Below are 14622 nucleotides of genomic sequence, written 5' to 3' on the forward strand. Positions count from 1 at the left end.
TGACTCTCTATGATATCTCTGATAGATGCTCACCCAGCTTCTACTTGAACACTTCCAGTGATCGAGAACTCACTACTTAGGAAGGTAATTGATTCTTTATTTTGCCAATTATGATATCCAAGTTGAGCCCAAATCTGCCTCCCTGTAATCTTTAGCCATTGGACTCAGTCCTTCCTTCTTAAACCACAGAAGATATTCCTTCTTCCTTATAGAAGCCCTATAAAGAATTAAAAACAGCTACATCATCATCCTAAGTCTTTTCTTTTCCAGACTTTTCCAGTTTGATTCAACTCCTTCTGATATGTCATGTTTATCAACATTTTCACCAACTTGGTTCATATCCTCCAGACATGTTGCAGTTTGTCTCTAAGACTTCTGAAATGGAGCCTGGAATGCTACTCCAAATGAGATTTACTCAGTGTAGAGGATTTCTCAGAGCAGCACTAACATATATCTTTCATTCTAGCCTCTGTACAGGTATTTGAAATTTGGACTGGCTCTTACTTGATGTAGAGTCAAAGCTTGGCAAGAGTTAGCAGGAAAGACAATAACATGAAGCCTGGGTAGGAGCAGAGCTAAGAGAACCGATCCAATACTGGGGCTTTAGCTGGGAGGCAAGCTGCCTAAACGAACCCTAGATATACCAAGGGGATTCAAGGGGTTTTGATTGATAGATGGGGACAAGGCTGTAGCAATATTTGAAATTAGACAGGTGGTGGCATCTTGCCTCTATTAGGTTTTGGAGCAGGCATTCCATCACCAGGTGGGGAACATGAGAAATGTTGGGGACTTGGGAACCCCAAGTCCCGGCAAAGAGTCTGCAAAGGGTTAGGCAAATTAGAGTCATGAAGACTGGGGTTCAAAGAAGGGCTACATTTCTAAGGGGAAACTGAGGTAGTAAGAATTAAAATAGCTCTGGAATCATAAAGACCTTTGTTGAACTCCATCTTCTTTATTTTCCAAACCGTAGTTTCCTCATGTGAAGATAATAGTATTTACTTTAAAGGATTGCTGTGAAGACTTAGTGGGATGATATATGTAAAGTCTGGCATACAGTTACTGCTTTTCAAATGTTTTTATTGCAAATTAAAATAAAAAGAGATAAAATGTAAGTTAAATGAATTTTAAAATAATTTCACTTTTGAAGCCTTTCAAATTAATTATGTACTAAGAGCATATTCTCAAAACATTTTTAACACTTCCTTTAAGAAAAGCACTATACCTATTTTTTTGAAAGATGATCAGGAATGATATGGATTGGTTGAATATGGCTTGTAAGGTAAGCATAATATAATATGATTCATTATAATCCTCATAATAATTGTGCCAATATTATGGTTATAAGAAATGTACTTATTTTCAGATTTTACTTTCAAATAAGTGATGACTTTACCATAAATCTCTGAAGTCAGTCTTTTTTGTAATATAAATTCACTAATCCAGTCAGAATTACAATTCACTATTTGTTAGAAATCTTTGCATAAATCCTTTTCCCAGCCCCACACTGTTTTCCTTTTAATATCCAATTATCTAAAATTTAAGAGGAATGAGCACCGCCCCATGGGAGTGTGTGTGCTGCTCTGATCCTATAGTTAAAATTCAGAGAATTGGGAGTGACGTCATCCGTAACAATAAAAAAGCTTCTCTTGGTGTGTGGAAGACCTATATATAAAAGTCACATTTAAGGGTCTACAACTCAATCCATCAGCTTTCTCAGGTTTACTCAACTTTGAGAAAGCATCAGCTGCTAATACACCTGAAAGAAGATCGTGTCCTAAGACATTGTGTGGTGAGTAATCTTTCTTTTCTCTTTTAAATTTCATATGAGTTCCTTTTTATGATCAGGCAATTATTTAATGTGTACCTATGTCTACAATGTCATGCTGCTCGTTGAAGGTAAAATGTTAAGGGAGGGTTTGAATGATATTTAATATAAAAATGTTGCAATAAAAAATAAATTTATGCTACTAAAATATTGTTAAATCGTTTATTTTTGTGATTAAAGTCTTTTGAGAGGCCTTGCTTTTTATAAACTCATCTGAAATTACATGAAAAATAAAATTTGGCATGATGTGCTTTAATGGTATCTTATTAAAATTTTGAAGTAAAACAGCCTAATGAGAAATGAATAATTCTGATTTAAATAATCAATGTAAATTTATTTCTCTGAGTTAAAATTCCATTTTTCCTCCAGAATATCCTCATAGAGAGCTCAATCTGTGTACTATAGTTGGAGAAACTCAGTTTTACTGCTGAATATTTATTCCCTTTACATAAAGCCTTTTCTAATTTTCTATTCTGAAAACTGTACATGAATTTTAAGGATGTTTTACAACCATTTTTCAGCTTTTTAAATGACATTCTTGTAAGAACTTCATCCCTCTATTAAGAACAAGGAAGCAAGGCAGAGGCATTAGGTGAATGTGACAAAGCTAGAATAGGACACCAAAGCTTCTGTCCTCTGGCTACAATGATTGTTTCGAACACAAACCAAAAATGAAGAATATTCATTTGTTTCTCCTTCAATAGCTTTATATTGCACAGTGAAAATAAATATAGAAGATTATAATGCTCCTTATGCTACTTCTAAATGATGCAGTTTCCCTTTAAAATATGAGTAATAGCCACCCTATGTGTATGTTAAAACGGAGAAGATTAAGTATTAAGAAAAGGCACGTCTATGATAAAAGGCTTTGCAATTGTTGAAATGCAGATTACAGTAAGACTTTTCTATTTTGAGATGAAAAGCTTAAAAGTGAAAGAGGAAAGTACTAAAACTTATACTCAAACAAAATTGTTAATAAAATAAGCTGAAAAGATAAGATACAGACAAGCATTTTATATGGAGTCAAAGCTCTAAATTCATATAACCAAGTAATTAATTAGATGCTGTTTAAATGCTTTGACACACTCTTTTTAATGGTAGGAGAAGTGTGTATTAATTTAGTAAAAATCTCTAAATCAGAGCCTATTCATTTGGCATTTATGTTTGTCATTGCGTTGAAAGGAAGTTTGCTTATGAAAAACAGATTTGCTAAGTCAACAAACACTGTTGACAATTTACCTAATTAAAAGAAGTAGGGACTTCCCTGTTGGTCCAGTTGGTAAGACTCCATGCTCCCAATGCAGGGGGCCCAGGTTGGATCCCTGGTCGGGGAACTAGATCCTGCACGCATGCCGCAACTAAAGATCCCACATGCTGCAACAAGGATCCTGCATGCTGCAACTAAGACCCGGCACAGCCAAAATAATAAATAAATAAATAAATAAATAAATAAATAAATAAATAAATAAATAAGAAGTAGCCATTTTCAAGCTTCTTGTGTGTTTAGTCATAACACAAAATGTGGGAGGAAATTCTAAACAGTAAAGTTTTTCATTCTTCATGTAGCTTAAATTCATATATTAAAACTTGCACAAGAACTCTCAAAAAGATACCTAAGAAGGTAAAGCTAATCTGTCTAATTTCTAAGTCAAATTGTGTGTATACATAATATATACTAGTTATCTGTATATATAATATATACTTATAAATACTGTAAAATAAAGAGGCTGATTCCAAAAGTCTCTCATGAAAAACAATCCAATTCGTTACTGTCACACTCTGTACAAAGTTGTATGATTATAAATATAAATTACTATAAATTTAATTGTATAGTTTGGAATATTTAAAATATTTTAAATGCCTCCATTCTGCTTTTTCTTTTAGTGAAGATGATGTTTGCAAAAGACATGGTTAAAGTAATGGTTGTCGTGTTCGCGGTTTGTTTTCTTGCAAGATTGGAAGGGAAGTCTGTTAAGTAAGTACCATAGCCTGTTCTGCACGGTGAGGGCATGGGAATTGGATTTTTAAGCTTGGCTTTATGATTTGGAAGAGGGGAGCTAATGGAGTGATCCTCTTTGATTCTGTTCCCTCTAGGAAGAGATCTGTGAGTGAAATACAGTTTATGCATAACCTGGGCAAGCATCTGAGCTCCATGGAAAGAGTGGAATGGCTGCGTAAGAAGTTGCAGGACGTGCACAACTTTGTTGCTCTCGGAACTTCTATAGCTTACAGAGATGGTAGTTCCCAGAGACCCCGAAAAAAGGAAGACAATGTCCTGGTTGAGAGCCATCAAAAAAGTCTTGGAGAAGCAGACAAAGCTGATGTGGATGTATTAATTAAAGCTAAACCCCAGTAAAAACAGATATGATCAGAGCACTGTTCTAGACAGCATAGGGCAACAACATTACATGCTGCTAATGTTTTCAAGCTCTATTAAGATTAAGTGCCAATATTTCTAATATTACCAAACTTTATGTGTAATCTATTGCTGGCTGTGATAGCAGCAATTTTAATTGATTATTTTGATTTTACTTTTATTCATCTGAGAGCTCTTTTAATGATTCTATTTCTATTGATTCTAAATGAATGAAGTTAAGTATTTCTTCCTTGTTATAAAAATATCTTTTGGTTATGAGTAACACCAGTATGTTTAAATTGATTGTGACTAAGAAGAACAACACAAAAATTTTTTTAACCCTATGTCTAACATTCTGATATTTTGAAATTATCCTTTAAATATTATCAAAGTACCAGGTCCCCGAATTATCACTAGCTAGTTACTCTTGTCCTCTTCACTGCAGGAAAGGAAATGAAATGCCACTGGTCATATTCCTAGTCTGGACCCCAAATTGCAAGGAATAGAATTTTTGTGTTTAATAGAATATAACTTTGTTCATTTGTCCTTCCTCACATGTATTTTAAAAAAATGGACTGGACTTCCCTGGTGGCGCAGTGGTTGAGAGTCTGCCTGCCAATGCAGGGGACACAGGTTCGTGCCCCGGTCCGGGAGGGTCCCACATGCCGCGGAACGGCTGGGCCCGTAAGCCATGGCCGCTGAGCCTGCACGTCTGGAGCCTGTGCTCCGAGGCCACAACAGTGAGAGGCCCATGTACCGCAAAAAATGAAAAAATAAAAAAATGGACTGACTTAACCAAAGACAATTTAGAATATCAACAGGCTTTATGGGGGAACTTTTGAAATCTCCAGACTCAATTTTCTTAATACCAAATTGGACTACCATAGCTCTAAGATTTCCAAAACTGAATGAAATGCCTATTTTGATTGGTATTTTGAGGCCTCCAACTATCACCAGGACCCTAGAATTGCCTCTCTGCAAAATAGGATTTTAAGATTAACTGAGGCAAACAAGCAAAGAAAGATGAAACGGCTTCGCAAGCCTCATTCTCCTCTTCCTTGGCTCCTTATGCTCAGGCTTCACCTCGGGCGCCATCTTCCTCCTTCCCTTCTATACTTCTATACCCACACCTCCTCCACACCCTCAGCTCCCCCTTACTAATTCTCTCGCTGAACTCTCATATTTCTTTGAAACCCTCCCCACTCCTTTTTCCTCTGAACTTATCAGAACCTGTCCCCTTAAAATTAAGCCTTTTGAGGATCCAGAGGCTAAACCCTGAATTTCTTATATTCCCTGGACTAAAGCTAAACTGCGAGCCACAGTCAAATATTTTCCCAAAGTAACCAAAGATCTTCACAGATTTGCTGAGGAATTTAATATAGTCTTTCAAACTTGTCAACCTTGTTTCTCTGATTTAAATCAGTTAGTTCACATGCTTGTTGGTAAAGGACCGGCCCAGCACTGCATGAAAACTGCTAATTGGGAAAATCCTGAAAGTCTCTAGAATCACAACTGGGAGACCAGCTTGCTAACTTATTATACGATCAACCTTGGACAGTTGCTAGGCAACTTCATGGAGCAACTCCTAGGCCTTTTCCAAAGCCTGTCGATTGCAGCAAAATTTAGGTTTGCACAAAAAAATCAGATGAATCTGTTCATGACTATTACAATTGACTTCAGATTACTTTTAAAGAAAATTCTGGTCTTCCTTCAGATGTTCATTCCACCTGGGTAGCTGTTAACTCTATGTTTATTAATGGGCTGAACCAGGACCTTTCCCTTCTAGTAAAAAGGATCAAGATGGAATGGGAAAATATGTCCACTCCAGACTTAGTTAATCTGACAAACTTGCTCTCTTGCACTCTAGATGATTCACCCAAAAGAAAGACCACTAGGGAATTCCCTGGCTGTCCAGTGGTTAGGACTCCACACTTCCACTGCCACGGCCCAGGTTCGATCCTGGTCAGGGAACTAAGATCCCACAAGCTGTGTGGAGTGGCCAAAAAAACCCCCAAAAAACAAAACCAAAAAAACCACACTAAAAGTCTTCAACTCCAGCAAAGAAAAACCGCTAAACAAAAACAAAACCCTCCTAGTTTCTGCTATTATTGCAAAAAGCTAGGACACTGGAAAAGAGATTGTCATACCTTTAAGTGCTTTAGGCACCTTCAGCCCTCTTACAAGCCTTTGCAACGTCCTCCCAATTCTCAATGATGGGGCTCTGAGAAACTATAGGGGCTCTTCCCAATCATCCCTCTTAATCTGCTTGGAGAAACGTCTCTCCAGATTGAGTATGAATCTCTTCCAGTCCTAACTGACACGAGAGCCACACTCTCGGTGCTTGACTCCACTACTATGAAATAGCCCCTGCCTCGAAGTACTAAAACAGTTCAAATACTGGGGATCTCTAATCAACCTCAAGAGATACCTGTCCCTGAACCTATTTCCTTTTGTTTGGCTCTTTGAGAGATACATACCTTTTCTTCTTAGTTCCTCAACCCCATCCATCTATCAGGCTGAAACTTCTTAGAGAAGTATTATGCTGGAATTGCTTACTTCCAAAGGGAGAAAAAAAAATCATAAAGGGAATTCCCGGGCAGTCCAGTGGTTAGGACTCCATGCTTTCACTGCCAAGGGCCTTGGTCAGGAAACAAAGATCCCAAAAGCCACACAGTATGGCAAAAAAAATAAAGAAAGAAAGAATTGTAAAGATGGAAATAATTCTAGAACTTGAGAGTAGTCATTGAAGTAACAAACCAGGTGAATTAAATAACCCCTTGACATCTTTTATTTGCTCCATCTCTAATGATTCTAGAGCTGATTCTGGAAACACTGATAATTTGTCCCTATCGATTCAGCTACCATCTTTGTTATGGGCAAAATCTCCAACTGATATTGGCAAAATTCACAGCACAACTCCCATCAAGATTCAAATAGATCTCTCAAAACCTCTGCTCAGAATTAATCAATATTCTATAGGAAAGAATCTCTTCAAAGCATAAAGCCCATAATAGAAGATTACAAGGGCCAAGGCATCATTATCCCTTGCAGTAGCCCCTGCAATACTCCCATTTTGCTAGTGAGAAAACCTAAGGGCCAAGGGTGGATGCTTGTTCAAGACCTTTGAGCAATAAACAACCTTGTTATCCCTCAACACCCTGTTGTTCCTAATATCCATTACAAATATCCACTCCCACTGGAAGCAATTTCTTTACTGTAATTGATTTATGCAGTACATTCTTTAGTATTCCAGTTGATGAAACTAGCCAATACCTTTTTTTTTTTTTTAATTTTTGGCTGCGTTGGGTCTTTGTTGCTGTGCGCGGGCTTTCTCTAGTTGCGGTGAGAGGGAGCTACTCTTCATTGCAATGCGTGGGCTTCTCATTGCGGTGGCATCTCTTGTCGTGAAGCACAGGCTCCAGGCGTGTGGACTTCAGTAGTTGCAGCATACAGGCTCAGTAGTTGCAGCACACAGGCACTAGAGTGCATGAGCTTCAGTAGTTGCAACATGTGAGCTCAGTAGTTGTGGCTTGTAGGCTCTAGAGTGCAGGCTCAGTAGTTGTGGTGCACGGGCTTAGTTGATCCGCGGCATATGGGTTCTTCCCAGACCAGGGATTGAACCCAGGTCCCCTGCGTTGGCAGGCAGATTCTTAACCACTGCACCACCAGGGAAGTCCCCTAGCCAATACCTTTTTTACTTCACTTGGGAAGAAAAACAATCCATATGGGCAGTAATGCCTCAGCCCTTACTTATTTCTCGCAAACCCTGAAGGCTTATCCAGGTGATAAAAAGTTGCCTAGAAGTTCTATTTTGTTGTAACATGTGAAAGAAATCTCTGTGCTCTCCTTCTCAAGGCCTCTTCACCGGAAGACAGCATCCATATGTCAAAGCTTTTAGCCTTAAAGAGACATAACATTGTCAAGGAAAAAATTCAGTTTGCCCAAACCCATATTTAGGGCATCTGATATCAGAACAAGGGCCACACTCAGATCCAGATAGACTTTGTGGTGTCCTAAGTTTCCAAAAACCCAAAACTAAGTGCCAACTGCTAGTTGTTTGTTGCCAAAATTGAATTCTAAATTTCTCTTTTATGGCCAAAACTCTGTATGTTTTACTAAGCAATAACAACTCCAATCCAATTTGATGGGAAGAACCAGACAACATAGCTTTTAAGACCTTAAAGGAGAGTTTGATGAACCTGCCTGTGTTTGGACATCCCAGTTATCAAATTCTCTTTTTCCTTTTGTATATGAAAAGGAAGGGAATGCCTTGGGGGTACTCACCCAAAAACACTGGGACCACCATTGACCCATAGGGTATTATAGCCAATAACTGGACCCTGTGGCACGGAGATACCCTTCTTGCCTTAGAACAATTACTGTCTCTGTCCTTTTGGTTAAGGCCACCAAGAAAGTTATTGTGGGATTCCCATTACCCATGTTTTTTTTGTTTTTGCTGTACGCAGTTCTCTCACTGTTGTGGCCTCTCCCATTGCAGAGCACAGGCTCCGGACGCACAGGCTCAGTGGCCATGACTCATGGGCCCAGCCGCTCCGTGGCATGTGGGATCCTCCCAGACCAGGACACAAACCCGTGTCCCCTGCATCGGCAGGCGGACTCTCAACCACTGCGCCACCAGGGAAGCCCCCCATTACCCATTTTTATACCTCATGCAGTAGAAGGCCTCCCCAATTCTCATCGCACTCAACTTTCTCAGTGAGCCCCCTCAACTCCTATGAAGCCCTTTTGTTAACCACTCCTCACGTAACTCTTTTACAGTGTAATAACTTTAATCCTGGTACTCTCCTTCCCACCATCTCCAATGACATCTCTCATGACTGCCTAACACTGATGGATCACCTCCTGATTCCTGGTGATAATCTACAGTCAATTCCTCTGGGTAACACTGGCTTTTCATGGTTCACTAATGGTTCTTATTTAAAAGGTGACAATGGCAAATACTGTGCTGTTTAGTCGATTGCAACTCCTTTTGATACTGATGAGGCAGCATCTATACCTATGACTACTTTGGCCCAACAGCCTGAATGATACACTGTTACACAGGCTTGTACTTTAGTCAAGGGCAAAACTTCAATATATATACTGATAACAGATTTGCTTTCAGAGTAGTTCATGATTTTGGAATGTTTTACATGCAATGTGGCTTCCTCTCTTCCAGCAGATATAAAATTTTAAATAGTCCCTTTGTTCAGGAATTGTTGGATGTCACGCTTTTACCCACCACTTTAGCTGTTATTAAGATTCCAGAGCATTCTATTTATTTTTAAATTTACTTTGACTGCGCCAGGTCTTAGCTGTGGCACGCGGGATCTTTTAGTTGCAGCATGCGGGCTTCTTAGTTGCGGCATGCGGACTCTTAGTAGTGGCATGCATGCGGGATCTAGTTCCCCGACCAGGGATCAAACCCAGGCCCCCTGCATTGGGAGCTCGGAGTCTTACCCACTGGACTACAAGGGAAGTCCCAAGATTCCAGGGCATCCTAAACTTGACTCCTGGAATTTCCACAAGGAATGCTGCCCTTAAAGGAACCAAGAGCAATCAGACCTCTGTCATGGTCCAAAGAGATATTTCCCCAAATGATGAGTTAGAAAAACTGGCTAGAGAAGCCCAACAGTTGGCCTCAGAAAAGATAAAACAAGGTTGAAAATTCACAATTGTTGGTTTGAAAAAAAGAGAAAGCTCTGATTCAAACCAAATAACATTCTAGTCCTACCAAAAACTCTAAAAATCCCATTGCTAACCACTGTACATGCATTAAACCACTGGTCTATTCATAAAATGATAGCATTCATGAGTCAATATTGGTGGAGAAACATGAACAAAGTCACAAAATAGTGCCTACCTCACTTGTCCCACTTATTCTAAATATAACCCAGGAAGCCTGTTTGTACTGCTCTCAGACATTTTAAACTGCCTCATGGACCATTTGAGTTCTGGCCAATGGGTTTCATACAACCTCCTCCATCTCATGGATATACATATGTTTTAGTCATGGTCTATATGCTTTCACACTGGACTGATGGACTACTGCCTGTTCTGTGGCTAAAGTCCTTTTGGATATGATTATCCTTACCTGGGGAACTCCTCTTAAACTTCATAATGATCAAGGAACCCATTTTTACTGTTCATGTACTTCAACCAGTCTGCTCTGTTTGGCTGGTTTTACAACAATTTCAATGTGTTTATCACCTTCAGTCCTCTGGTTTAGTTGAAGGTACACAGCATTATTGAGTCAATAGACAAAATTTGTAGAGGCCTTCCAAATACCTTGGCCAAAAGTATTGCTGGTGGCCCTTCTAAATCTCAGATCTACCTCTTTTGGAACTCATAAACTCTCACCCTTTGGGACAGTCAGAGGATACCCAGTGTACTTGGTTCCTGCCTCTTTTGACCCACAAGAGATGAAAGGAAAGATACTCCAATATTGCAAAGGTCTAATTGTTTCTACTACAAATAACTATGTTTGATAGAGCAATCTTTTCACAGTGCATTCTCAGGAGAGGAAGACCTTAAGCATCCTACCCTGCAAACTGGGGATTTTGTCTATTGGAAAATGCACCTCCAGAAAGACTCTCTTCAACCTTGCTGGAAAGGCCCCTATCAGGTACTGCAAACTAATCCTGTGCTGCCAAACTCCAGGGAATAGACTCTGAGAACATGTGACACACCTAAAGAAAACACCAAACACTGACTGGACCTGCACATTATCTAGTGACCTGAAAGTAAAGATTTCCTGGAATTGAAGCAGACAATATCTGATGAGATAGCTTTCCAAAGATATCTAGACCAGGCCTGTTGGAAGTTTGTCTGCCAAACCGTTGATGATGACATAATGCTTCAGGTGATCTACAATGCCTAATATCTTGATAATATATAAACTTTAAATTAAAAGTCCCTGGGAGTTCTCTCTCTTACCCTCCTTGTTACTCAAATGTGACTTCAGTAGGTTTCCACTCTGTGTTCTTTCCCTCTGATGTGAGACGTTATACCCAGGAAGAGTCCTTCCTGGCATTGAGGGACAGGGAGCTGCTGAAATGAGAAAACCTGACTCGATCAGTGATACTTTCATAGAAAGATCTTGATTAAAAGAGGGAAATGTAAAAAATTAATAAACAGAAACTCAAGTAGTCAGGAAACCAGAAGAGGGAGCGCTCATGCCCTGCTACCAAAGTAGGACCCAACTGGAAGAAGAAAGACCTCCTCTTCTTTCCTGGCAACAACTCAGCCAATGAAAAGCCCTGGACTGTTTGTTTATTATAGCCCTCCCAGCATCCTTTTGCCTTCTGTGAAAGAGTTCTCCTTCCCTTGCTATGTGAGGACTTACATATTGCTCTCCATGGTTGCAGACCCTGAATTGTAATTCTTTGTTTATCCTAAATAAACTTTCTTTTTCTTTTGTTGGGGAAATAACTAAGTTTATTTTAGGTCAACACCTTAAACTGTGAGCCTCCTGGGTCTAGTTCAACATCATCCTGAGCAAAGCCCAGTATGTAGAATTAAGTTAGGTTTTAAAATCAATTATTTGTTTTTGTAATTCTTAGGTAGTTTTCTCAATCATATACATTCCTGGTAATATCAGGAAAGCTTGGGGGCACCCTATATGCTCTTCTTTGGGGACAAGACATCACATATCTCTTTGAAAGGACTGTGGCCAAATTACAACATCTGTAGCATTCTTGGCACAGATCTTCATGGGTTGTACATTTTCACCTTCTCTTGAGATCCCAGGGAAAAAGGGTGGGCACAGGAGACTGCAAGGTAAGACACATTTTTCATTCTCACCAAGAACTTTTTGAACAGTATATTCACTAACTGAACGAACTTTTTGGCCAACTCAATATTCGTGAAGATGTATAAATGAAAACCATCAAAGGCATTGAAAAATAAAATGGCTGGGCTTCCCTGGTGGTGCGGTGGTTGAGAATCTGCCTGCCAATGCAGGGGACACGGGTTCGAGCCCTGGTTTGGGAAGATCCCACATGCCGCAGAGCAACTGGGCCCGTGAGCCACAACTGCTGAGCCTGTGCGTCTGGAGCCTGTGCTCCGCAACAACAGAGGCTGCAATAGTGAGAGGCCTGCACACCGCGATGAAGAGTGGCTCCCACTTGCCACAACTAGAGAAACCCCTCGCACAGAAATGAAGACCCAACACAGACATAAATAATAAATAAATAAATTTTTAAAAATAAATAAATAAATAAATAAAATATCTTTCAGGTTCCAGTCCAGAAAAATCCTCACCTCTGTAAGTTTGAGTTCACGTGGAGAATAGTCCTGGTTTTCTGTACTGGCAGTGACTTAATGTCTCCTCCTGAGGCTCACAACCCAGAACCCCAGACCTGAAGATACCAGGAAAGGGCAATCATGATATGCAGAATCCCTGCAAACAACCACAGCCAGTTCCAGTGTTTCTCCAACTTCCACCTCCTTATAATGTCAGCCAGAGGTGAAGCAGGATGACCCCAGCACGCAAGAAGCAGAGATAAATGTTTTGGCATTCTCTGGTTGTCTTGTCTGAACCTACCCATATTCAATGCTCTGCAGGTCATTAAGAGAATAAGAGGAAGTCACTGGCTATAACCAGAGCTAGAGTCATTTTCACATAGAATCTCAGCACAGACATCATCACTTAGATCTCAGTCACCAGTTTCTCCAGGGTCATGCTGGTCTGGATCCTCTGGATCTAGGAGATGTCAAGAAACTGGGGACGGGCTTCCCTGGTGGCCAGTGGTTGAGAGTCCGCCTGCCGATGCAGGGGACACGGGTTCGTGCCCCGGTCCGGGAAGATCCCACATGCCGCAGAGCAGCTGGGCCCGTGAGCCATGGCTGCTGAGCCTGCGCGTCGGGTGCCTGTGCTCCGCAACGGGAGAGGCCACAACAGTGAGAGGCCCGTGTACTGAAAAAAAAAAAAAAAAAAAACCAAGAAACTGGGGACAAGAGAAGAGACTGTCCTGATGCTTAAGACAGGAGAAACAAGTTATGTTTGCAGAATGTCAAAGAGGGATCTTGGAAATAGTTCAGGCAAGTGAAATGTGTTGATTCTTTTCTGAGTTTTTCTGCCGTGGCCATCATTTCAATATGGCTGTTGTTAGTTTTGTGCTTTTCTGGGGTGCTGCAACTTCTTAACTGGATCCTAGACTTCTCATAAAGGTATTTTGCTCTGTATATTATTGCTAAATCAGTGTTTCTGTGAGGAACCAAAGCCTAGGACTTCCTCTTCCACCATCTTGCTGATGTTACTAACATAGGTTTATTTTTGAGCTCTGTGTGTTTATTCTGTTATATTGATGTATTTGTTCTTGCAGTATAAAGTACACACACACACACACACACACACACACACACACACACACACATATCCTTTTTTATAGACCTTTATTCTACCATTCAATATTTACTCTGAGTTTGTTGTGTTCTCTTCTAAAAAAATCCAGCTGCAATTTTGATTGGGATTGTATTAAAATTATGTTAATTTTAGGAAGAATTGTCATCTTTATCATATCGTCATATTCATCAACATAGTAAACCTTTTCACTTATTCTGACCTACTTTAATACCTTTTAAATAGAGTTTAAACATTTTCTCTAGAAAAATCTTATGTATCCTTTGTTAATTGCTAAATTCTGCATGGTTTATTGTGAAAGGTATCTAAATGTTTATATTTTTTAATTGGTTATTTTTGGTATAGAGGAACATTGTTCATTTTCCTAATTTTCTCTTATAACCAACAAACTTGCTGAACTGTCTTATTAATTCTAATAGCTTATATTTTGTTTACATTTGCTTTTCTATGTAGATGATCATATAATCTCAAATAATGACACTTTTATCTCTTTTCTCCCTGTGATTACACTTTTTTTTTTTCATTTCTTATAGTAGTATCTGGCACCTCAGTACTATGCTAATGAATGATGTTACTGGGTTTCCTTTTCGTATTCTGGACCTTAATGGGGACGTGTATGTAATTTCTCAACAAGAGAATGGTTTTTAACATATTGATGACATTCCCTTCTATAACTAGTTTTCTAAGGGTTCTTTTGAAATTATAAAAGAACTTTATAAAATGCTGTTTCTCCAAAACTATGTAACTTTTCACTTTTAGTCCATTAATGTAATAAATTAAATATTTTTGCATGCCTGGAATAAAATCTACTTGATATTGACGTGTTTTTACTTTTTAAAATAGTAAAATTTATTGTACATACAAAATTTATTGTACAGGACTTCCCAGGTGGTGCAGTGGTTGGGAATCTGCCTTCCAACGCAGGGGACACAGGTTTCAACCCTGGTCCGGGAGGATCCCACATGCCGCGGAGCAACTAAGCCTGTATGCCACAACGACTAAGCCTGCGCTCTAGAACCTGCGAGCCACAACTACTGAGCCTGTGCACCACAACTACTGAAGTCCGAGCTGTGCCTA

General features: G+C 39.5%; 1 protein-coding gene across 1 annotated transcript; it reads left to right on the forward strand.

The window, feature by feature from the left end:
• Positions 1-1670: 1670 nt before the first annotated feature.
• On the forward strand, positions 1671-6182 carry PTH (parathyroid hormone). The gene is made up of 3 exons (XM_059070684.2): positions 1671-1789; positions 3710-3800; positions 3920-6182. Exons 2-3 carry the CDS (start codon positions 3715-3717, stop codon positions 4179-4181), a joined length of 348 nt encoding a protein of 115 aa, XP_058926667.1. The 5' UTR covers positions 1671-1789; positions 3710-3714; the 3' UTR covers positions 4182-6182.
• The last annotated feature ends 8440 nt before the right edge of the window (positions 6183-14622 follow it).

Source organism: Kogia breviceps, chromosome 7 (genome assembly GCF_026419965.1).
Source record: "Kogia breviceps isolate mKogBre1 chromosome 7, mKogBre1 haplotype 1, whole genome shotgun sequence".
In the NCBI taxonomy this organism is placed as follows: Eukaryota; Metazoa; Chordata; class Mammalia; order Artiodactyla; family Physeteridae; genus Kogia; species Kogia breviceps.